The sequence below is a fragment of the Spermophilus citellus genome (genome assembly GCF_964194105.1).
Source record: "Spermophilus citellus genome assembly, chromosome: 8".
NCBI classification, from domain to species: Eukaryota; Metazoa; Chordata; class Mammalia; order Rodentia; family Sciuridae; genus Spermophilus; species Spermophilus citellus.
Window position 1 is genome coordinate 96,758,648 of NC_138189.1, and position 25,636 is coordinate 96,784,283.

At 40.6% G+C, this 25,636-nt stretch overlaps 1 protein-coding gene across 3 annotated transcripts in view; it reads left to right on the forward strand.

Annotated features, from left to right (window-relative positions):
• The first annotated feature begins 17,533 nt into the window (after positions 1-17,533).
• The window catches only part of ELOVL6 (ELOVL fatty acid elongase 6), a 125,795-nt gene continuing 117,692 nt past the window's right edge, over positions 17,534-25,636 (forward strand). For 2 of the 3 annotated variants that reach the window (XM_081302980.1, XM_081302982.1), the window contains exons 1-2: positions 17,534-17,728; positions 17,887-18,007. In XM_081302980.1, coding sequence (XP_081159106.1) covers positions 17,919-18,007 — 89 coding nt within the window. In that variant the 5' untranslated portion in view covers positions 17,534-17,728; positions 17,887-17,918. The other variant, XM_081302981.1, reaches the window with a different exon arrangement.

The window sequence follows — 25,636 nt, forward strand, 5'->3', positions numbered from 1 at the left end:
TGCTTTGAATTCAATTTGTAAGTATTTTGCTAAGAATTTTTATTTTTATGTTCAGTGTAGATATTGGTCTGCAGTTTTCTTGAGATATATATATATCTCAAGTAATTTTTTGTCTTGTTTTGTGGCTTGTCTTGAATCCTGTGAATAGTTGAAGAGGATCAAGATACCAAACAGACAGATATGATGACATTCAAGGACTGAGCATTAGAAAGCCATATTGGTGAGAAGTGGAATGCCAAGAGCTGCCCAGCCACCTCCAAGCAGGCAGTTGGTTATCTGAACCCAGAAATAGAATTCTTGGGATGTCCTTGAGATCCAGCGGTCTAGCAGAGATAACCCGCTGCCGAGCCCCTAGGGTGTGTTGATCTAATTTCTGAAGTAGCTGCTTCCTAATGAAGTTCCAAAGTTTTGATCAGAGCTAGACCTCAGCTGTCAGAACTTCCAATTTAGAAGTCAACCCTGCCCAGGGAATGTCCTGATCTGATATCTGAACAAAACACAAATAGATAGGATATCACATTCCATTCTGCTTTCTAATGGTCATCAGAGAAGCTGAGAGCCATTTCAGTGAATTTGGTTCTAGGTCACTCCACCCAGCAGCTTGGTGAGCAACCCAAAAAGGGTGAAGGGTTTAGTAGCTACCCACCCTTTCTCTTTGTCTCTCCCTCCCTATTCCTACCCCTCCTGCTGCCCTCCCACCTCCTCCCTTACCCCTCCCTCTTCCCCTCCCCCCTCCCCTCTTCCCTCTCTCCTCTCCTCCCCCCCCCCCCATAGCCTAAGAAGAAATGGAAAGGACGGCAATATGGCGTAGACAGTGAATATACATCCTTGTCCACAGTTTCAACCCTCTCAGCAGAGACAATTCTTTCATTTAGAATTTTTTTGTTTGGTTTTCTTATTGTATTTGTTGATTGGTTCATTTATATACATATGTACACATATTTGTTTTTTTTTTCTTTATCCTTTTGTTATTATGCTTTGTTTTGTTTTTTGAGGGTTAGTGGATTTTTGTTCTGTTCTTTTTGTTTATCTTGTTACTCTTTATCTCCTTTCTTCTTCTCTAAGGGTCAAATTATCTTGTTCTCTTTCTCTTTGTCTCTTTGTTTATCCTCCATCTTTAAGAACTTCACTGGCTGCCTCTCTTCTGCTTTCCGTCTCTTATTCTTTTAATATTCTAAACGTTCTTTTGTCTTCCTAACCCACTTTTTTTTTAATTTAATGAACTATATTTTTACCATCTTTTAGACCTATAGTTTATATAATTTCTGCCCCCTCGGTTCATGTTATTGAGATTATAAGGTAATGAAGGTGTTGTAGTTGTGATTTTGTGTTTAATGTTGTATATAGTTCACAGTTGTTTGTTGTTGCTGTTGTTAATTGATGACCATACTTTTCCTGGTTTCGGTTATTAGTATTGTAGATGTCACAGTAGGCACCTGACCTTTATTTTAATGCTGCATATCATTTGCTGCTATTGTTTGCTGTTGTTTATTTCCCTCTTTACTGTGAGCTGCTGGGATTCTAGTATAGCGCTATAAGTTCACAGGATAGAACTGAGCTACAGACCCAGCTAAGAAACAGTGGTGCACCTTGCTGCATACAACAATGAGCCTCATTCGATCTTCATCGATATATTAACACCAAGAATAATGGAAGCAAACCCTCAGACAAATAATGAGGCCCCAAATAGAAAACACAAGTGAGGTCCTAGGGTTCTACTCAGGACCATCTCTCACAGCAATAACAAATAACACAAAGACTGTGAACACTACATCTACAAGGTTCTCTACCTAGATAGCTCCCATATCTTTATAGACCATGTAGAGTTTCAAGTCTAATAGATCAATCACAGAGAGTGTAACCCATATACCTTGTTATATACAACACAAATGTCTGACCCGTTAGAATGAACCCACTCTTGTGTGATCTACAGAGAAAGTGGGGTCCTCGAACTTCAACAAAATACATAGTTGACCAATGTACCCTAAACATTACCAAAGAATTATTTATCAGATAAAGTATTCTCCAAAACCCAATTCGAAATATATTCAACAATTCAAAAATACCTGATATCCCAGAAATCTTTACCAAGAGAATCCTGCACCCTAAAAGGGCTCTCACATAAAAGTGGAGGAGAAATTCATCCCAAAAGATATACAAATCTCAACAGAAGAATACAAAAAAATATGATAAAACAAGGCAACATTATACCCCCTAATGTTCATGATTTATCAACAACTTATTCCAAAAAAAATCAAAGTGGATGAACTACCAGATAAAGATTTAAAAAGAACAATTATAGAAAATAGCTATGAATTCCAACAGAACGCAGAAATACAATAGAATGAATTAAGGAAGTCAGGAAAGGATATGAATGAGAAAAGAGATATTGAAAAAGAACCAAAGGGGCTGGGGATGTGGCTCAAGCGGTAGCGCGCTCGCCTGGCATGCGTGTGGCCCGGGTTCGATCCTCAGCACCACATACAAACAAAGATGTTGTGTCCGCCGAGAACTAAAAAATAAATATTAAAAAAAAAAATTTCTCTCTCTTTCTCTCTCCTCTCTCACTCTCTCTTTAAAAAAAAAAAAAAAAGAACGAAAGATTTTTTTTCTCTTTTGTTGGCAGTGTTAGGGATCAAACCCAGGATCTCTCACATGCTAGACAAGTGCCCTACCACTGAACTCCATTCCCAGACCCAAACAAATTTTGGAAATAAAAGGCACAATAAATCAAATGAAAAATTTAGTTGAAATTCTCTCCAATAGAGTAGATCAAATAAAAGGCAGAATCTCAGAGTTGAAAGACTAATTTTCTGGCCTTGAATATTCAGATAGTGTTAAAGAAAAGAAAATAAGGAACCAGGAATGATCTGAATATACAGAACTTTGGGTCATTAAGAGAACAAAATTAAGATTCCTTGGAATTGAAGAGGGATCTGAGATGGAAGCTAAATGGTCTGAATAAACATCTCAGGGAACTAATAACGAAAAAAAAATTCAAACCGTGGGAAAGAGATGGACATCTAGATATAGCAAGTATTCCAAAACCCCAATAGAAGAGATTTTATAATTGGCTCCCTGTGAGGGTTCGGCATGTGGCTCAATGTTCAAGTTCTTACGGGGCATGCTTAAGGCCCTGGGTTCAGTTCCCAGTATTGCAAAAAAGAAAAAGAAAAGAAAGGAAAAAAAAAAAACTCCCCCATGATACATTTTAGTTAAAATGCCCAACATACAGAACAATGACAGAATTTTTAAAGCCTAAGAGAAAAACAGCAAGTTAGATGTAGAGGTAAGCTAGTCAGAATTACTTCAGATTTCATAGCACAAACTCTAATGCAGAGCTCAATAACTGTTGAGGGAAGTTTCAGTGTTTTTATATGAATGGGTGCTAAATTTTGTCCAAGCCTTTTGTGTGAGTCTATTGAGCTGCTTATTAATTCTTGTCCTTAATTCTATTTATGGGGTGAATTACATTTATTGATTTGAGTCTGTGGAACCACCTGGAATGAACCTAACTTGATCATGATGTACAAATTGTAATGTGTTGTTGAATATGATTTGGTAATTTTTTCTCAAGGATTTCTTTTTGTTTGTTTTGTTGATAACAGGGACCCAGGGGCATTTTATCACTAAACTTCTTCTCCAGTCACTTTTTTTTTTTTTATTTTTAAATTGGTATATTATAATTATTCATGACGGTAGGATTCATTATGTCGTATTTGTTCATGAACATAATATATACTGGATCATGGGAGAAAATGAGAAGGAAATGGAAACTGGGGAATGAGATTGATCAAGTGATCGTGTGAGGCAAGCGCTCTACCTCTGAGAACTACATTGGTCTTCTCCAGCTTGAATTTTGTATGGTTCTAAGTAAGTAAAGGAGGAAGAGGGAAGAGGAACTTGGCAAAACAGCCACCCTGAAATAACCAGAGCACCCCTGGCTTAGTCATTCCATTTATTTCATGTGCTCTGAACTGGGTGGCTCACAAGGGTGAGAGTCCTCCCTGCCAACTTGACTTTCTCAATCAGACTATGTGAAGAACTCGATTACTTAGTTACCTTCAGAGCTTTGGAAGAGGGAACTGCTGTAAAGTCCAACAATGTATGAAGTGCCAGGCACTCAACAGCACTTACCAACTGAGTTTTTCCAACTGGAGTTTGAATCAGCATGTGGAGGAAGAAAATCTGGATTCCTGGAGATAAGATAGTAGGCTGGAGATAAATACAGACTTAAAATGACAATGAAAAAGTCTCCAAAGCATTTGAGGAGATAAGTAAATTAATGACATAAAGAATTTTGTTTGCAATATCACTAGGAAAAAAAAAATAGAAAAACATGACCTTTACTCATTTTTTACTATATCAAAGTGGCTTGCCTTCCATTTTCTAGTAACTATTTCCCACTGCTCCATTTAGGGAAATTTGGGGAATTCCTGTATTGACTGTGGACTCTGATAATCTCAGAGCAGCCTTCTCTCCCTCTCACCCCTTCTCCAACCACCAGGATGGAGTGGGTATTTGGCCCAAACTGGGGCAATTTTAGTACCCCACTCCCTGGGAACAGTTATTTTTCTATGGATGGACACATGACATGAGAGAGCCAGTTTTCCAGGTTTTTAAACCAGATGCAACGGATTTTTAGTTTTCAAGACTTTTCTTTAGAGAGAGCACAAGATGACCTGACCTTTCTGACCTGTACATGAAGGACAGCTTATTTCAGTTTAAACAGATGGCCATGTACTCAGTATTGATTTCTGAATCACCTGTGTAGGTCTCTGAAGTATTACAATCTAAGTTAATGGTCCTTCCATTTTCAAGTCAGAATAAAGGCATTCCCACATGTCTCTCTGAAATCACTCAGAGTTTCTTAGATTTGGGCAAGTTTTGGCAATAGAAGAGAGATAAGGTGTAAGGACTAGAGAAAACACAAAGGTCAAAGAATTATCTGCAAGATACAGTGGAAGAGCAATGTTGGAAAAGCAAGTGAACTTCTTTCAAATACTGATAACCAAACCAGGCATGTTGGCATGGCCCTATGGACCCAGTTACTCAGGAAGCTGAGGAAGGAGGCTCACTTGAGCCAAAGAGTTTGAGGATGGGCTGGACAACGCAGCAAGTAATTATAATTATTACACACATAATTATGTTACATAAATTATAATTATTACAAGCGTAATTATATTACATAAATTTCCCTTGCATTATTATTTTCTTTTTAAAATGTTTAGTCTGAGGAAAAAAATGTGACCTCATTTCTTAAATTAAGCCTCACCACCAGTACTTATAGTTATCCACAGCGCCTAGGTTTAGGAATTTCATGGTTCTCCTTTGGATCATTCTCTTGGTTTTATGCTGCTATAACAGAATACCACTGACTGGGTATAAAAAACAGATTTATTTCTTACATTTCTGGAGGCTGGGAAGTCCAAGGTCAAGGGGGAAAAGGGAAAGGAGCCAAACTCATCCTCCTACAGAAACCCACTTGCACCATAACTGATCCACCCCCTCTGGAATGGCGTTACTCCACGCATGAAGGCAGAGCCCTCCTGACCTAATGACCTCTTATAGGTTCCACTTCTCAACGTTGCTGCATTCAGGATAAAGTTTTCAACACATAATTTTGAGGAACACATTCAAAACATAGCTATTAACCCAGTTATTAAAACAGTAAGGCAAGGACTTTGGGAGGTGTAATCTGGAGGTGACTTGAGGGTCAAGAAGGAGTGCACCACAGCCTGAGTTTTTGGTAAGGCTCCCAGAACAAGTTGCATGAGTTGAGATTTGATGGACCATTAGGGCCTCTAATGCTGCTATCCCTTGTCAGGAGGCACATGGGATAAATGAGATTTTTGGCTTCAGACTTTATTCTGCGGGCTCCCCTTTCTGATAGAGTTTCCTAAGACAACCATGAAAACAATCGCTTACTATTTTTCAGAGTTACATTTAGTGCCTTATCCACAATGTATTTTTTAATCCTTAAAACAGCTTGTGGTCTAGGTTCTGTTAGTATTCCCAGTTTATTTCCCTTTATAAGGAGCAGGAAGAGGGTTAGATATTTCCCCATGCTTACAGACTTAGTAAGGGGAGGATTTGAGATGGGGAAACACAGTCTGCTTCAAGAAATGATGCTCTTAACCAATGTACACTTTTATCTGTTTCCTTCTCTGAAAATAGGAGTAAATGGACAATCTATGTTAAATGATTAGCATAGTGCCTGGCCACATGGTTAATATGACCTTTCTCTCAGTTCAGTAGAAAGGAAGAAGGCATATGGCATAATCCAGGCCAGCCACCTCCATCTAGAAATGAGGAAATATTGAGGCCTGAGAAGGTTAAGTGGCTTTTGTGAAGGGATTTGTTCTCAGAATTTGTTCATCTAGAAAGATGCAAATACAAAGCCTTAGAATGGAGGTTGCTGATGCTGGTGACTCAGAGACTTTGCAACCTAAAATTTTCACTGAGGGAACAATAAGGCTATGGTTCTGGAGAGCTACCTCTACCCTGTTAAACTTCATGACCTTGGAGGCCATTTGGGGTAATCAGACCCATTAATTCCAGAAACATGAAGCTCCTGAAAAAACAAAAAAGCATAAATCCCAGTTTTGTTTTCTTTTTTGTCAAACAATATAACATTATTAAAGTAAATGTTTTTTTTTTAAAGAGAGAGTGAGAGAGGAGAGAGAGAGAGAGAGAGAGAATTTTTAATATTTTATTTTTTAGTTCTCGGCGGACACAACATCTTTGTTGGTTGTGGTGCTGAGGATTGAACCCGGGCCGCACGCATGCCAGACGAGCGCACTACCGCTTGAGCCACATCCCCAGCCCCAAAGTAAATGTTTTCAATAAAATAAAAAGAGGTAGGAAAGGATACTTCTCATAAAGTTGTTGGCATCTTCCACTGACCAGCTGGCTGATTCAGATGTGACAATGTGCCAGACCCCTTACCCATAGTCATGTGCTGCATAATGTTGCTGGTCCATTCCAACAACAATGAGCCATATAAACAATGGTGGTCCCATAAGATTAGAATGGAGCTTGTGTTAGCCATCCTTCTATCACTATAACAACTACCCGAGATAATCAATTTATGCAGAGAGAAGGATTATTTTGGCTCTCGGGTTTCTTTGGAAGGTTATAGTCCATGATTGATTGGCCCCCTTGCTTTGTGCCCGCGGTGAGACAGCTGGAGCACGTGGCAGAGCAAAGTTGTTCACATGATCACAGGGAGGTAAGACAGAGTCAGGAGGTAAGACACAGTCAATCTCCTCTGAGGGCAGTGCCCCAGTGACTTGAAGACCTATCAATAGGTGCTACCTCTTAAGGGTTCCACCACCTTCCAATATTGCCTGTCTTGGGACCAAGTTTCTTTGGGGGTATAGTCAAAATGTACACTATAGCACAACTGAAAAATTCCTATCATTCAGTGACATCCTAATCATCTTATCATTGTAACACAATGCATTACTCATGAGTTTGTGTTGGTACTGGTGGAAATAAACCAACTGCACCATCAGTCATTTAAAAGTATAGCACACACAATTAAGTACAGTACATGATACTTGATAATGAAAGTAGACAATGATGTTGCTGGTTAATGTATTTACTATATTTTTATTGCTACTTGAGAATAATACTACTTCTATTTATAATGAAAATTTACTGTATATCCGTATGCCATGTTAGGCCCACAACTGCCTCAGACACCTTCTGTTCATCATGTATCTCAATGGCATGATTTTCTTTTGGGTTTGATTTACTCTCATGTTGTTTTGTTCATCATGTCCCTAGGAACCATAACCCGTACCTGTTGACAGTTTGGGTATGAAGTGTCTTAATCAGTAACTTGTTTTTGGTTTTTACAGCAGCTCATAGACAGGAGTTTGCTTTGAGCCTCAGAAGAGGCTTTGGACTTAGGCAATTCTAGAACTGTTAAGACTATGGATTCTTGGAGATGAACTAAGTATATTTTGCATTGTGAGATGGACATGAGCTTTTGGAGACCAGGAGTAAAACATTATGGTTGGATATGAGGGCCCACCAAAATCTCTTGTTAATGAAAGAATATTCAAAGGTGAAATGATTAGATTGTGAGAGTTATAACCTAATCAATCCATCCTAGTTTGAATGGACTGATTGGATGGTGACCGTGGGCAGATAGGGTATTGTTGAGTCCCTGGGGGGCATTCTCTGGAGGAGTTCTTCCCTTCAGCCTCTCCACTACCCTCTGCTTCCTAATCCTAGCAGGAGCTGAGCAGCTTTCCTCTGCTGGGCCCTTCCTCTATGATGTGCTACTTCATCTTGGGCCCCCAAAATGGAGACAGCCCTCTATGAACGGAGACCTCTGAAACTGTGATCCTCAAATGAACTTTTCCTCCTCTAAGTTGTTCTTGAAAGGTGTTTGGTCACAGCAATGAAAAAGCTAAAACATATGAACCATATACATATATACTATATAGCCTAGGTGAGTAGAAGACTATACCATGAAGGTCTATGTAAGTACTACTTTCTGAGATTAGCATTTCCTTTTTATTTTCACCCCTTACCTAGACCTCAGCTTGGTCACATCAAAAATGATATAAAAAGAAAGTATGACTTAGATCAATGCATTTTTTCACAGAGTAAAACAGATCATATGAATTAGAATACAAGAAAAAGTGGATACACCCACTTAAATTTGTTTTTTTTTTTTTTTGTTTAGAAATCTCAAAAACTTTGGAAATAAGAGTCAGAAAACCCGTTGGGAATTTTAATAGTTCAGGTCAGAACTTCCAGCTGAAAACTAACAAATGTCTTAATTCTAGTCTCATAAGAATGAGGGATGAAGTGTTCTTTGTGTACCTAGACCAACAGTGCCTGCAGGTTCATAAGGATGACTCTGTGTTATTTATATTGGCCTAGGATTGCTGAACTGAGATCAGGACTTTACAACCTGATGCAAGGACCTACAGATTCTGAGCGTAAATCTATGTGCTTGTCAGGAATACATGCAATGGTATTTTCTACATGAAAGAAAATGGTGCTATAATAATGAGATTATGGAAGTACCATAATATTACTACATTCACAGTGGCTGTTTGTATGGTGTTATGAGGTGGGAATCAGCCTTTGGAGTCAACAGACTAGGATTAGCCATCTAAACTGACAAGTTAATAATTTGGAAAGCATCCTTAAAATTTTCAAGCTCCTAAAAGTAATAGGGCTTATCTCATGGAGGTGTTATTAGGATAAAATGCCTGTAAAGTCTTCACATAATACTTAACCTATAGCAGATTCTCAATAAATGATACGTATTATTATTATTTCTGTCAACCTGTGTTTTCTTTACTAACCAGTACCCTGTGGGAATCTATCTGTAGCATTCTCTCATTCATCTTTGGGATGAAGTTCTTATTTGCAGATGCTCTCCATTTATTTAAGATATCAATACTCTGTCATGGGTGTTGTAAATATCTTATTCTGTAGAAATTTTTGTAGCCTCTAGTAAGCCTACTTTGTAGCTGTTTCAGAGTTACAGTCAGATGAAGAAATTATTTCAGGGTAAAAGAGACACACTCTCCATCCCCATGTAAATTAATAAAGAAAAGCTCATTAAAAAGCTCCTTTGGGTCAGCGTTCCCTGAGAGGAAAAAAGGTGGACTATGTTTTTTGTTTGTTTGTTTGTTTTAAAGAGAGAGTGAGAGAGAATTTTTAATATTTATTTTTTAGTTCTCCTCGGACACAACATCTTTGTTGGTATGTGGTGCCGAGGATCGAACCCGGGCCGCACGCATGCCAGGCGAGCGCGCTACCGCTTGAGCCACATCCCCAGCCCAAGGTGGACTATGTTAATGGGATTCATCCCGTCCAATGGTCTGAAGTTAAGAAAATGGTCTCTTTTGACCATTATGTTATGTAAAATAAGTCAAACTCAGATGGTTAAAGAATCCTCTGTTTTCTCTTATGAGGAAACTTTAGGAAAAAGGGAAAGAAAGAGGGGGGCAGATCTCATGAAAATCAAAAGGAGATCAGTAAAGGAAAGAGTTAAAGGGGTGAGAGATGGGGAATGGGGGGAAGTGCTAGGGCGCAATGTTGGCCAAATTGTTTTGTTATATGTGTGCATGTATGAATACACAACAACAAATCCCATCAGTGTGTACAACTATAATGCACCAATAAAAACTGTGGGAATAAAAATAAAGGAAATGATCTCTTTGGGGCTTAAAATGGACACTTTTTTTTTTTTTTTTTGGTACTGGGGATTGAATGCAGGGACGCTTAACCACCAGGGCACATCCCCAGCCCTATTTTGTGTTTTATTTAGAGACAGGGTTTCATTGAATTGTTTAGCACCTAGCAGTTGCTGAGGCTGGCTTTGAATTCACAATCTTCCTGCCTCAGCCTCCCGAGCCACTGGGATTACAGCAAGCGCCACTGTGCAAGGCAAATGGACACTTTCTTCATTAGAAAGAGGAGGAGGAGAGTCAACTATGGTAGTTACAAAAAAAAAAGTCTAAAATATCTGGGTTCAAATTCTGACTTTTCAATTAGAGAGTTGAGAGTCTTTGAGCAGACTGTTTAATATTGGTGGGCATCAAGGCTTGGGTTGTGGCTCAGTAGTAGAGCACTTGCCTAGCATGTGCAAGGTCCTGGGTTCAATCCTCAGCACCACATAAGAATAAACAAATAAAACCAAGGCATTGTGTCCAACTACAACTAAAAAATTTAAAAAAATATTTTAAAAATATATTGGTGGGCATCAGCTTTTTGCTTGCAATTTGAAATGATAATTGACTAAAATTTGAGCAGGTGTTGAAGGCTGCTGGGGAACCATGATTAGTGAAGTGGAGTGAAGAGTGTCTCCCCTGGGACTGGGGATGTGGCTCAAGCGGTAGCGCGCTCGCCTGGCATGCGTGTAGCCCGGGTTCGATCCTCAGCACCACATACAAACAAAGATGTTGTGTCCGCCGAAAACTAAAAAAATAAATATTAAAAAAAACCTCTCTCTCTTTCTCACACTCTCTTCTTAAAAAAAAAAAAAAGAGTGTCTCCCCAACCCCCAAGGAAAATCATAGCCACCTGGAACTTCAGAATGTGGCCTTATTTGGAATAAGGGTCTTTGCAGATATTGCTAAAGTAAGTACTGAGATAAGACAATTAGGGTAGGCCCTACATCCAGTGAGAATGAAATTATAAGAGTTAAAGGAAACAATCAATAACATGAAGAGAGAGCCTGCAGAATGCTAGAAAATCTTTTCCATAGGCTCCTCAGAGCACTAATCTCCAGGATATATAAAAACTCAAATAACCCAATCAATAAATGGGCAAAGGAACTGAACAGACACTCCACAGAAAAAGAAACACAATCGATCAACAAACATATGAAAAAAATGTTCATCATCTCTAGCAATTAGAGAAATGCAAATCAAAATCATCCCACTCCAGTCAGAATGGCAGTTATCAAGAGTACAAGTAATCTAGTTTGGTTCCACGGTTTAGCTATTGTGAATTGTGCTGCTATAAACATTGATGTGGCTGTGTCCCTGTAGTAGATGAATGGATAAAGAAAATACACAATGGAATTTTATTCAGCAGTAAAAGAGAATAAAATCCTGGCATTTGCAGGTAAACGGATGGAGTTAGAGAAGACAATGCTAAGTGAAGTTAGTCAATCCCAAAAAAACAAATGCCAAATGTTTTCTCTAATATAAGGAGGCTGGTTCATAGTGGGGTTGGGAAGGGAGAGAATGGGAGGATTAGATGAACTATAGATAGGGCAAAGGGGTAGGAGGGGAAGGGAGAAGAGATGGGGTAAAAAAGATGGTGGAATGAGATGGATATCACTACCCTGAACACATGTATGAAGACACGAATGGTGTGAATATACTTTATATACAACCAGAGATATGAAAAAAAAAAAAAAGAGTACAAGCAAAAGTAAGTGTTGGCAAAGCTGTGGGGGCAAAGGTACACTCATACATTGCTGACAGGACTGCAAATTGGTGCAACCACTCTGGAAAGCACTATGGAGATTCCTCGGAAAATTGGGAATGAAACCTCCATTTAATCCAGGCATCCCACTCCTTGGCTTATAAGTCCAAAGGACTTAAAATCATACTACAGTGATACAGTCACATTATAGCAGCTCAATTCACAATAGCTAAACTATGGAACTAACCTAGAAGCCCTTCAACAGATGAATGGATAAAGAAAATGTGGCATATACACACTGTTGGGTGCAGAGCAGGCTGAACTGTGTTGTCTGCAGGGCAGGCTGAACAGATGTTGGCTGCAAAATAGCCCACACACTCAAACCCCCTTCTATCTGGTCCTTTATCACCTGTTTGCTTCAAGTCTGAACATTCAACCCGGCTCAAGGCTGAACACTTAACCCCTCCCCCCTTGGGCCAACAAGGCAGCTTGCAGACCCAGAGGCCCCATTAGATTGGGGATATAAAAACTCCCTCTTGCCAGGCCCCCCTCTCTCTTGCTATCTCTCTTGCTTTCTCTGTCTCTCTCCTGCGTGCGCTTCCTCTCTCTCTCTCTCTCTCTCTCTCTCTCTCTCTCTCTCTCTCTCTCCTTCTTTCCTTCTTTCTTTTCTCTTTGTTGCACTGCTGCAGTAAAGCTCTCTTGGTCACTCTGAGTGTTGTGGTCACTTTTCTTTCACACACAATGGAATACTACTCAGCCTTAAAGAAGAAAGAAATTATGGCATTTGCAGGTAAATGGATGGAACGAGAGAATATCATACGCCAGTCCCAAAAAACCAAATGCTGAATGCTTTCTCTGATAAGCAGATGCTGATCCATAGTAGGGGTGGGGTAGGGAAGAATGCAGGAACTTTGGATTGTGCAGAGGAGAGAGAGGGGAAGGGTGGGGCTGTGGGAAATGGAAAGATGGTTGAATGAGACAGACATTATTACCCTCTATACATTTATAATTACACTACTGGTGTGACTCAGCACCCTGTATAGCCAGAGGAATGAGAAGTTATGGTCCATTTGTGAACAGAGTGTCAAAATGCATTCTACTGTCATGTATAACTAATTAGAACAAATAAAAAAAAAGAGGGAGGGAAAAAAGGACACAGAGAAGGTGATATGAACATGGAGACAGACTGAAGACTGAAATGACATGTGTATGAGCCAAGGAATGCCAAGGGATGACAGAAGCCAAAGAAAGAAATGGCAAGTTTTTGTTTTGTTTTGTTTTTGTTTTTTTCTCCTCAGAGCCTCCAGAAGGAACCAATCCTGCTGGCACCTTGATCTGAGACTTCTAGCTTCCAGAATGATGAGAACGTAAAATTTTAATCATTTTTGGCTGCCAAGTTTTTGGTGTGAAAGTTGTCAGAATCAAAATGGAGTCACTTGTGTCAAATCCTAACAAGAATAAATAAGGAAAGCCGGATAGTCACAAAGGAGGGGATCTCATGTCTGATTACAAGAAGTAGCACAGGAGATTGGCCGACCATGACCTTGCCTCAAGACCACAGCAACCTCACACAAGAAATACATCTGTGAGGATCTCTGCCCAGCAGCAGCCTGCCTAACCTTGGACGAACGTGGCCACCCTCATTATTGATCCTTGTAACCAAAGATGGTGGTTTCAAGACAATTTATGCAATCCTCCTCCCTTTACCTCTAAAAATCTTTATCTTTAAAAACTTTTGCCTTCTGAATACACCCAAAGTTTACTATGGCATGCATAGTACACCTGTCCTACTCTTTCTGGAATAAACTCATTATTTTTGGAGAATCTCTCTGCTCCCATTTAGGGTAATGGTAGTAATTTGTCATGGAAGTTCTAAGAAACTAATAAATCAGTAGTCATGGTCTCTGTGCTTAAGGAAATTTATAATCTTCTATAGGGGAGAGGATGAGCTAGGGCAAGACCCTGAAGGACTGAACTAAAGTCTATCAGAGTCATGATAACAAAAACTTTTAAGAGTGTAGGAGGCAACAGAGAGAAAAGCCTTTGTGAACAGAAAAGGCCTCAAATGTGGGGTAGTATATCAGTACTCCAAAAATGGACTGAATTTAATAGGCAGAAAAATGGGAGTTAGATTGGGAGGGAAAAGTATTCAAAATAAAGGGTTCTACTGAAGTAAAGCACTGAATGGGGCAAAGCTTAACATGTTTAGAGATGTCAAGTGGTGCATAGTTGGTTGGAGTTTGCCTATGAAAAGAGTTCTAGAAAAGCAAGTTAGGGTGAAAAGGCCCCCAGAAACAATGTGTGTATATTTTAACATTCATATGCTAGAGATATCCTGAGCTGCTATCAAGATCATTGGGTCAAATATTGTTATTTTATATGTAGAAAAGGAGATTAAAGGATGAATCTACTTTCCCTGAGGTCTCATAGCAAGGTCTGAAATCTGGATCATTGGTTTAGTAGTCATCTCTGCAGTAAATCTTTCTGGTTTTATGAAATGCTCCTTCTTCTCTGGCCTACCTTTAAAATTTTTAAATACTAAATATAAATTAACTGTTATTTTTTTGAGTCCCAGTTATTTATATTCAATATTAGCTACCTATCTGGTTATGGCTTACAAACATACACAATAAATCTTTTCATAAAAATTCTTAGTGGTGCTGCTGGGCTCTCTCCCAACATTCCCTTCTGTCTTTCCTAACCTTAGAGTATGTCTTGTAATTTAAATTCAGTCTAGAAAAATTACCATTTTAAAGTATTTTACTTATAACATTACATTACATGTTATTCTTTTTAATATAAAAAAATAAATAGAAAAGTGACCTGCTATCTTATTGCTAACTCCTGTTGACTTTTAAAAAAATAAAATAAAATACAAGTTCATAGTAAGAAAATTCAAATATCACAGAAATGCAAACAGTGTGAAAAGTTAGTTAAAAATTCCCCTTAATTTGCTATTTCCCTGAATATATAAGTCACCAACAAACTCTTCTCTCTTTTCAGAAAAAAATATATATGTACAACATAAATGTTTTTTCTTAATGTAGTACCATATGAAATGCTCTGCACCTTGCTTTTTAATTTTCCTTAAACATAGTTCAGGAAGCTCTTTCAATGTTGCAACTTATAGAATCATTTTTTAAAAAGATTTCATAATATTCCATGATCAAGGTCTGCCACCATTTGTTTAATCAGTTCTCTATTACTTCCTGTGTTTTGATATTACAAATAGTGCTATATCTTGTGCATATTACTGTGTCTAGAATGTTTCTTAAATATATCTGTAAATTCCTAGCAGTGAAATTACTGAAAATTATCATGCTGTTTTCTTATTTTAACACCCTTTAATCTGACACCTCCATTCACACACCCATTGCAATTAGAATAAAATCCAAATACCTTATTGTGGTTTACTTGGGGTTAACACTTGATCCCTGCCAACTCACCCACCAACTAATTTTCCACTTTGATTATCACCCCAGCCTTTGTCCTGAATGCTGCAAGCTCTACCTCAGGGTCTTTGTACATGTTTTTTCTTCTTTGTAACACACTTCAAGAGGTAGCTGCTCTATGTCAGTGAGGTCTCAACTCAAAGTCACTTCCTCAGTAAGGCCTTCCAGGTTGGTGTGAACACTCTTGGAGCTTCATGGTAATGTTAGCATTCCACTGTTTTAAGAATTGCTCTTTCTTCCCCTCTGGAATGTGAGCCTCAAGTCAGCAGGAGCCCTATCTTTCTTATTCTCTACTAAGTTGCAAGAATTAAGATGAGTAGATATGCTCAAGTAATATCTGGAAAATTAAAATGGTGTGGATTAAAATTGTCATATAAGCTGCCAAACTGCTTTGCAGAGAAAGCACCAGTTTTCACCTTCAATAACCATGCCTGTTGTGAATAATTTCTTTATTCTATCAAGCATTTATCATTTTTTAGAACTGTCCTCTTAAAAGGTCAAGATAGGAACTTATCTCTCATTTTGGAACAATTTTTTCTTTCTAACATAGGTAAGACCAATTCAGATAATTTAAACATAAATCCCAAATCCATTTTTGGAACATAAGCAAGAGACATTATATGAATAAGGACTATAGTAAACAAATGTGAATTTCTCAAATTACTTGGAAATTTATATGATGACTAGTAAGAATAATGAATTTAAAAACTGAACTCTTCTTAGACAAAAGGAATTCTTTCCTTGCAACGTACAATAAGGCCTTTCCTGGATTTTCTAAGTCTCGATTCCTTTTTTATTTCCCTAATTTCTTTCATTTATTTAATCAATCATCCATTCACCTCACAAATATTGATTGATTGCTTGTAGGCCCAGGCACTATACTAAAATCTTTATCTTTCATCTGACCACACCCACTTTTGAGCCTAATTTTGCCAAGTGTTTTGGTCTGGGTCTTAACTCCAGAGATAAAGTCTGTAAGTCGATCTTTAGGTGTGTCAATTTATATATTAATATGCTAATAATCAAGTCTAGCCCTTGATTTATGTAACATTATATTGAAATTGTTTAACCCTGTCTCTTTCTTTAATTTCTTTTACCTTCCTCTTACAGAAATATTTATCTCAGTTCCCACTTTTCAGAGATTAGGGGCACCTAAATTTAAATAAAATACCCCCTCTTCAGCCTACTTGGTAAGTGGGGTAAGTGGACACCAGAGAAAAAGAAATTGTGTTCCTGGTCCTAATGTGTACCTAAGGTTAAATGCATGGGTTGCTGATTACTATTTATTTTTGTTTACTATTATATCCAAATATTAGATTATTACACTTCCGTGTCTCATATTTCATTTCCCCCAACTTTTGTTGGGAAATGAATGAGGGGACCTAGGAAGCAGAAAATATTATTCTCTCCAGGAAAAGAAAGGGAAGTGTGTGTGGAAGTTGAGGTTAAATGAGGATGCGGGGGTTCAGCTGTGGTCAACATTACATTCAGCCCTCTCCTCAAGCATTATTCTTCTGTTCTACCTACATGTATAATAAATAAAGCAAAATTACTCATGCATACAAATAAAGTTTTTGCATTGGACCAGTCGGTCCAGTTCTATATGCTAAGTTCCTTTCCTCCTTTGCCTCTGTTCGTTAATTATCCCTCTCCCCTAACCCAAACCTCCACCTATGCCCCTCTGCTCTTCCTCCCACTTCCGGCTCCTAGTCTCCTTTGACTTTCGACCGTCCTCATCCTCAGCATCCCCAGTCTGCACGCGATTGAAGAGCTCTGCGGGCCAGCCGGCCCCTGGAAAACGTGAGTCAAAGCCAGAGCTCCCGGGTGGGGCTGGGGGAGGTTCCGGAGGGTCCCGCGGGGTCGTGGAGGTAGACCTTCCTTCCCTTCACGTGCGATTCGAGAGCAGCCTGGAGTTCTCCTGCAAGAGCGAGCTGGCAGGTTTTACTATTTCCCAATTGTTTACTCTCCAGGCTCGTGGGTCCACGCGCCTCCGGGCTGAGCTCCGCACGCCGAAACTTCATTTACAGGGAGGGCAAAAAGGCCCACGAGGTTGGGACTGAGGTTTGTGGGTGACCTCCAGGGCACTTCCTCCCTTTCCGTGCCCTTCCCCCATTCCTCCAGCCACCTTCGCGTCAACAAAACTGCCCCCCTGGGCGGGGAGAGGTCTCGCTCTTTCGCGCCCTCCCTGGCAAGGGGTTAATTTTCCGATCGCATGAGGGGGAGGAGATTTCCCTGTAGACGAGTAAAAAGCGTGATGGACAAACGTGCGGGCACTAAGACCGCAAGGCATTCATTTCCTCCTACGGTGGATGCGGACGCCGGGAGGAGGAGAACCCCAGAGCTAGGACCGGGGAGCCGTGGCACAGGCAATGCTCAACCCTGGATGTAGCTGTGAGAGGAGGCTGGGAGAGAGATCGACTGCCGGAGACTGAGAGGCCGGGGAAGACCTAGGGGGGTGGGTGGGGGAAGCAGACAGGAGAGCACTCGAAATCAAGCGCTTTACAGATTATTTTATTTTGTGTAGAGAACACGTAGGGACTCCGAAGATCAGCCCCAATGAACATGTCAGTGTTGACTTTACAAGAATATGAATTCGAAAAGCAGTTCAACGAGAATGAAGCGATCCAATGGATGCAGGAAAACTGGTAGGTGATGCTTTCGCGTGATACTGTTCCCGGGAGCCCTGTGCGTCTCCCTGGAGTGCATTCATGTCGGTATTTCCCTGTCTGGGCGTGAATGGAGCGGTGAATCGCGGGCAGCAGCTAGCCAAACGCGGAGTTCCTAGGTCTGGGAGACACTGGGGCTGCCTGAGCGCGAGGTCGGTGGGTGCCCTGTGTGAACCGCGACTAAGCAGGCATCTTTATATAGATTATATAACATAGAACATATATGTGTGCCAGGAGTGATGTCTGCGCGACAGGGAAGGCAAGAGAGATGCCACAGTCCGGATTCCCCACCTGTGCTACCTCCTGGCTTTTATCTAGATTTGGGATTTTTTTTTTTTTTCTGCTTGGCCTCTTGCAACCGAACTGTGCAAAGCCATGGAGGGAGGACCCTATCGCTGGCTCTCTTTAACCCTCTCCCGCCCGCCGCCCTCGGCTCTGGTCCTTGCTTTCTCCCCATCCCTGGTGTCCTTCCTTTCTCCTTGCAGCTCTTCTACTTCACTGCTCTCCTCTGTCTGCCGCTCCCCAGCCGGATGCCTCCTTTCCAGGACCCCTTTCCTCACGCGGATCCCTTTCCGGTTTCATAAAGAGACTGGGGGTGGAGGGGCGGAGAGGAGGGGACAATGAAAACTAATAAAAATGAATGAACCCGAACGAGTGGAGCCACGCCATTATTAAGTTTCTGTTTTACGGAAACGCCTTTTGGACACACTCACTTCTAATTCAGTGCGAAGCTGCTGTTTGGAGTTCAGGCACACAGATTAGAAACCCCTCGGTCTGAAGAGTCCTTGGGAGATCTTACACAGAAAAACTTCACCTCGGGAAAACATCTTTCCTGTTTACTGTGTTTCCTCCCCTAGTCCTTTTGAAAATCCCTGTGTAGGAGGCGATCCTGTGTCACCTTGCAATATTTAACAGGGGAGGTTGTACTCAGCTTGCTTCTTCCTCTTAGACTGAGCTGTGGCAGACGTTTCCCTCCTTCCCTTAATCCCGGGTCTGGCTTTCTGTAAAGTGCAAGCAAGACGTTCCCCGTAGCTGGGCAGTGGCCGGCCGCCTCCTGGGGCTTGATAGTGGAGGGTCCTACCCTAGGGGACCCGGGGCGCTGGGAGATTCCGCCGCCGCGTGCAGAATCTGCCTTCCCTCCCTCCCTCCGCTCATCAATGGGAAACTGGAGACGCTGGCGCGCTCCGGGCAGGGGCGGGCTGGTGCAGTAGGAGGGGGTGCCTCGGGGCCACTACCTCGGGTAAGGGGTTCAACTTATTATTCTCTCTCAGCCCCCTCGGAGTCGCAAATCGGAGTCTGAAGACACGGCTGCTACTCTCCTCTCACCTCCGGGCAGGCGTGCAGCCTTAGTTTTCAGCTCGTCGGCCAGGGGCCCACTGGCCATTTGCGGCCGCATCCGGGCGGAGCCTTCCCCCTGCCCGCGCGCGCCAGCAGGGCTGGGCCTGCCCGGGGGCGGACGCCGCGTGCTCTCTCGGGCTGCAGCGGGCTGCGGCGTGGCTGGTGGGCGCCGTGGGCCGAAGGCCCGAGGGCTGCGTCCGGTCACACTGTATTTTACTAGGAGAGCGCGAGCTGCTAAGAAGGACGGGAAATGCAGCAGGCACGGGGTGAGGGGGGCTAGGTGCCTTCCCAGGCCACCAAGGCAGAGATCCCCGGGGCTGGGTCCGAATGAGGTTGTATACCGCGACTCCGGCTGTCGTTGGAGATGAGATGTTAGGAGACCGGGGCATTTCGGGGAAGCCGAGCCCCCTCGTGCCCCGCCACCTGGGTGCTTCCCTAGTTGCACTTCCTCCTCCCGCTTAGAGGGTGGCGCTGAAGGCAGGGAGGGGGCGGTGACCCAAGCCGGCGGACGGCGGGAGAGAGCTCCTGGCCGGCTTAGGGCTCAGGTATTCTCTGCAGCCGTTTTTCGTATCTTTTCTTGCTGCACTACTTGTGCCTATCTTTCTCCTCCAGTAGCCCCGTCTGCTCTACATTTTTTAGTGTTTGCTGTGCCCATGACTGGGTGCCTCCTGGTTGGATCTGCCTTTCCGGAGTCGGCTTCCCCTGGCCCTGCCGGCTGATTCCATTCACTGTTAGCCCTTCCTTACACCACCGCGGTCGATACTGCCTCTTATTTGTTTGTTGCTTTTTCTCTAAGGCCACTTCCTGTGCCTGTCCCAGGACCATTTCCCGCCTCTTCTCTGCGTTCGCTGAATTAGTATTCACAGGACTGAAAATAGCAAAAATGCACCAATCTGTTTGCCTGTTAAGCCCTTACCACTGTTTCCTCCTGGCTCTTTATCTGTCTTCTGGCAATATCTTTTCCTGGTACTTATAAATTTATATACGTGCCCTCTACCAGACCGTCAGATCTTTAGGGTACAATCTTTATTCCATTTTTGATGTTTCAAAGCCCCTGATAGATGCCTGGGAAATGCTTATCCAGTGGTTTAAATCAAAATATATCCAAGATTTAACATGCTTGTCCTTCCCTTGCATTTTCAATCCATGTTATAATCAGTTTGTGATTTTTCCCTTCCTGCTGCCTTGTTTGTTAATTTTATGTTCGTGAATTGCATATTACAGTCCCAAGAGCCCTGCTGGCAGTTACACCTTTCTTGTAACTCTTCTTGACACTAATTGTCCTGCTTTCTCCTTTTACCCCAGTGCATTTCTCCCAGTATCCTGGTGGTCCAATTTTAGAACTGTCTTTACTCCCAAAACAGCCAAAAAATCTTCAGATAGGTGTATAAGAAAAAAATTAAGATTTTTAAAAAAGAATTTCCTTTGTTAACAGAAGGGCATAGACCCCTTTGGGGAGGGGGAAATTTTAGGAAACTACAGAGTCTTAACTTTCTCAGACCCATTCTCTTAAAATGGTTTAAATAACTTCTGGAAGAAAAACACCATGAAGAGAAGCTTCTACCCTGTCTTTTTTTTTTTAATATTTTGTTTTTTAGTTATAGTTGGACACAATACCTTTATTTTATTTTATGTGGTGTTGAGGATCTAACCCAGAACCCCCCATGTGCTAGGTGAGCTCTCTACCCCTCAGCCACAACCCTAACCTCCCTACCTTGTCTTTTGAGAATTTATTTGTTATTGTCATTAAAAATCTTAGACATAGCCTCAAACAAAACTTACTAATTTAGGGAATTAGAATGTTTCTGTCATAAATGAGCTCAACAGGCTTTTGAAGAATTGTGAGAAGGGCCAGGAATGGTGCTTTGCCTGTATTTTGGCTGTGCTAACCAGCATCATTCAAGAGGATCTAGAGTAAGAATTTGTTAAACACACTCTATAATTCCGACCTGCTAACTTAGCAAACATTCAGGGAATGGGGCCCTATTTTTGAAGTGGTGTTTTTATATATTTTAAAGGGTTGGACTGACACAAGTCTATCAAGTTTATTGCTTTAATGTTTAAACTGATATTCATTGGCCTAGACATGAAGTGAATACTGTAGGTTTTAAACATTTTTGTATCAGGGGCTGGTGTTGTAGCTCAGTGGCTGAGTGCTGGCCTCACATGTGTGAGGCACTGGGTTTGAACTGCAGCACTACATACAAAAAAATTTATTTTTGTATTAAATAGTTTCATATATAATAAAATAGCAAAAAATGGGAAGTAATAAGTATATCCCTGAAGAATCATCCTGAGGCACATCCTAAAACTACATGTCCAGTTAAAAATATCTTGAGTAATATTATCTGGGTGAGAGTTTCTTACATGAGGTAGAGGAAATTGCCTGCTTTTAGCTCCAAGTAGTGTTTTTGAGTTCCAATTTTACACTGAAAAGCCCTTGTGATTTTACAGCATTGAAAATAGAGACACGTTGTTCTTTTATGAGATGTCTGGCCTTTACCTGTTATTCTCACTAATAGCTGACTTGATTCGTAAGTGCTGCTAGCAAGGGAAAAGATTGGTAAGGCAACATAAAATTCATTGAGTGAGAGGGAAAGCCAGGCTCTGCTTTCTCCTCTTTCAGCAGCCTGCCAGGTTTGTGCTAACAACAGTGGATGCTAGTTGCTCCGGTTGTAATTGTCTAGCCAATGATGATTATCTTCTGATGTCGGCTGACACAGTGTTCTCCAATAAGAAAGCAGGAGGCCTGTGCTGACTGCTGTAACATTATGTATGTGAGGTGACGTCATCAGAGGGCTTGCCTAGAACCTCCTGAAACCCTCCCCCCTCTCCTGGCATCCTTCACACATCCAGCCTTTCAGTGTTTTGTACTTTTTCTGACTTTCTGCTCTCTTTCTGACTGTGGTGATGGTTATAAGGAGTTTATTGTTTTTATATTCGTATTCTATATTATAAAGTTGGGAGATAGACATTTCTAGATTTAAATTTTGTCCTTGCAGAGGAAAACTTTTTATTCACAAATTTGATTTTACCAAAGGAAAAAATGGTAAGAATTTAAAAGGAGTTACTCATCTATATATTCTTTCTTACATATGAGGTTTGGAAAGTAACAGAATGTACAATTTCAGGATTCAAGAACTAGAAAGAGCATTATAATGTTATATTAGTATTTTATTCAAAAGATAGCAATATAAGGCTGATGAGACTTTTCAAATGAAGGCATAGTACTAGGTCATTACTTTTCCTGTAATGAGAATTGCTTTGAATTGCTCCCTTAAATTCACCTGTGATGTGCTGCATGCATCTTCCAGAAAGATTGCTGGAAATTAGTGCAGCCTATGGCCAGGGAACAGAATAGGCCAGAGTTTCATTTAGTCATTATTAGCATTACAGCAAATATGGCTTGGGTCAGCTGTCTAGGAAAATACTGTGTCCATGTTATACTCGTTATATTGTTGCCACCTACTTTGGAGACTCACAGTTCTTAATATTTTTAAGATTAAAAAGTCTTAAGTGTGAGGAATTCAGTGTGTCATCCAGTAAATTTTAGAAATCACTGTGATATAGGTGTCATATGTGTTAGGTTAAGAGCAAAAAGCCAGAAAATGTATAGAAAGGAAAATGTGATCTATGTTGTGATCCTTGAAAATAATAAAAAAGTTGTATGGGAACTTTGATTTGAGCTTTCATGTATCTTTCAAGAAATGATGTGTAGCTGGGCCCAGTGGCTCAGGAGGCTGAGGTAGGAGGTTTGCAGGTTTGAAGCCAGCCGTAGCAACTTAGGGAGGCCCTGAACAATTTAGCAAGAACTTGTCTCAAAATAAAAAAATAAATGAGTGGGGATATGGCTCAGTGGTTAAGAAAAAGAAAAAAAAGAAAGTAAAGAAATGATCTATATTCTTGTGATCCTTGGTTCTGATTCCCAAGGATAGGAGCCACCTTAACTTAGATTGTTTTGTAACTATATTATCCATTTCTATGTGTTTGCATTTGTTACTATATGGTGAAAAAAAATCTTTACTTAGGACATCTTGTTAAATTAGCAATTTTGTGGTATCCTGAAGATTGCTTCTTGTATTTATTTTGATGCTTCCAAAACTGTTATGGTACATTAGGGATCCAATTCTAAAGTTGACCACTCTGTATCCAAGAGTTGCTTTGCATTATTCCTTGAAAAGGAGAGTCTTTCAGCTCAGGTAGTGGAAAAGCTATGAACAAGATGGAGACTTGGAAATACTTAGGAAGGCATAGAATAGCTATCTGATTAGTTGATAGCCAAGAAAGTAAAACTAATAGTATGGCACTATTATGACGATTCAAGAATTCATCTTCTCATCAGTGATCTGGAATATTTTAGGTCCAGATAATTAATTTTCTGAAATTAATTATCCAAAAATTGCCTTGATGATTTGCTTAATTTTTCTTATATAGGGACAGGTGAGCTGTTCTGCCCTTTATTAACAGGAACCAGACATCAGTCCACAAGATTTGTCTCAGCTCTCTCTTTCTTATTCCCTACCTCAAATCTACCTGCTTCCATTTGCTTTCCATTTATCTTTGTTAGGTGCGTTCAGGCATTTACTTAGAAAAGTTACCTATACTGCCGCAGTCTTGGCTGGGCACAGAATCACGAGCCACTCACAGCTTTGTAGATTCAAACAGCAATTCTTTATTCCCGAACTCACACCGGCCTCTGCACACACGTTCTGGGGAAATCCAAGTTCTGGGCCCAAATTCACGTCCCAAATACTTTTCAATTCCATGAGAACTCAACGGGAACTCAAGGATCGGGCGTGCCTGAGGCAGCAGGATACGCCCTATTCCCCCCCCCAGGGTACACCTTAAACCTGGAACTTCCCTAAACCCAAGGAGGGATACTCCCTAAAACCTGATCAGCTCTAAACCCGGATCCGCCCTGGTCCTTGAGCAAGGTCACCTTACTAAAGCATACTTGCAGTGTCACAGCGAATGTCCTCTAAGCAACATGGGGTACGCTGGCAAGGAAATTTTGATGCGTCATTCCTACTTGGCAATGGCCCTCAGCACTATACCACATACATCATTCCTGTTGATAACCCTGGGAAATCTGAATGAAAACGTAGATTGGTTTTATTGTAATGTTAAGGCACATAACTTAATTTCTTTTCTATATTCTTGTATACCAGCAGGTACTTATGTGTAATGTTGAAGTAGGTATTCAGAAGATTTTTTGTGAATGGGGGTTTACTGGTGATTGAATCTAGGGGTGCTTAGCCACTGAGCTACATCCCCAGCCCTTTTTCAATTTAATTTTATTTTATTTAGAGATAGGGTCTTGCTAAGTTAATTAGGGTCTTGCTTCCTATTTATGTGTATGTGTGTTCATCATCTAGGTGAGTGTCTGGGCTCTTCTTCCTTGAAGCCTCCTGTCTCAGCTTCCCAAGCTGCTGGGATTACAGGTGTGCACCACCGCATCAGAGAACTTTTTTTAAAAACAGCATCTCCAATGATTTTATTTTATAGGTACATTACCCCTTTTTAAAAAAGCTTTGCCTGCTAGTAAAAACAAAAAAAGAATTTGTAATTTTAAGTTTGTTGTACAAGAGTCATCCCCCAAACATAGGACAATATAAGTCTTATCTGAGTTCACACCTATGTATTTGTTACGGTTCAAATCTTTTTTATTTTTTGGGGGGGGTGAGTCCAGGGGTATTGTATCATTGTATCACTGAGATATATCCCTACACCTTTTTATTTTTTAATTTTGAAATAGGGTATTGCTCTGTTATTGAGGCTGTCTTTGAACTTGCAATCCTCCTGCTTCAGTCTCCTGAGTTGCTAGGACTGTAAGTGTGTGCCACCATGCCTGACTGTCATGATTCATTTCTTCTTGATCATTCATGATTTTTAGTTTTATGTTTCTTTATTCCTAGTATATTGGAATAGCAGGGTCTTTTAGAAAACCTTTTATTCATTCATTTATTCATTTTGAACTTTTTGAAATTTAACTTTAAGCCTGTACTTTGTACAAAAAAGTATACAATTAAAAAAGGCTTATATTTATCTCTGCTGAGATAAATTGGATAAAATGCTGCAGTTGGAACACTACAGAGATCAGCATGGTCCCTGCCCAAGGATGAAACAGATTTCTAAAGCATTCCTTATTTTTAAAAAAATGCTGAGAAAAACTAGTTATGTGGCTTGGAGGCAATTTTACTGGATAGATAATCATTCATGATTTTCTAGTACAAAAGTATAATAATTCTGTTACCTTCAGGATTTCATATA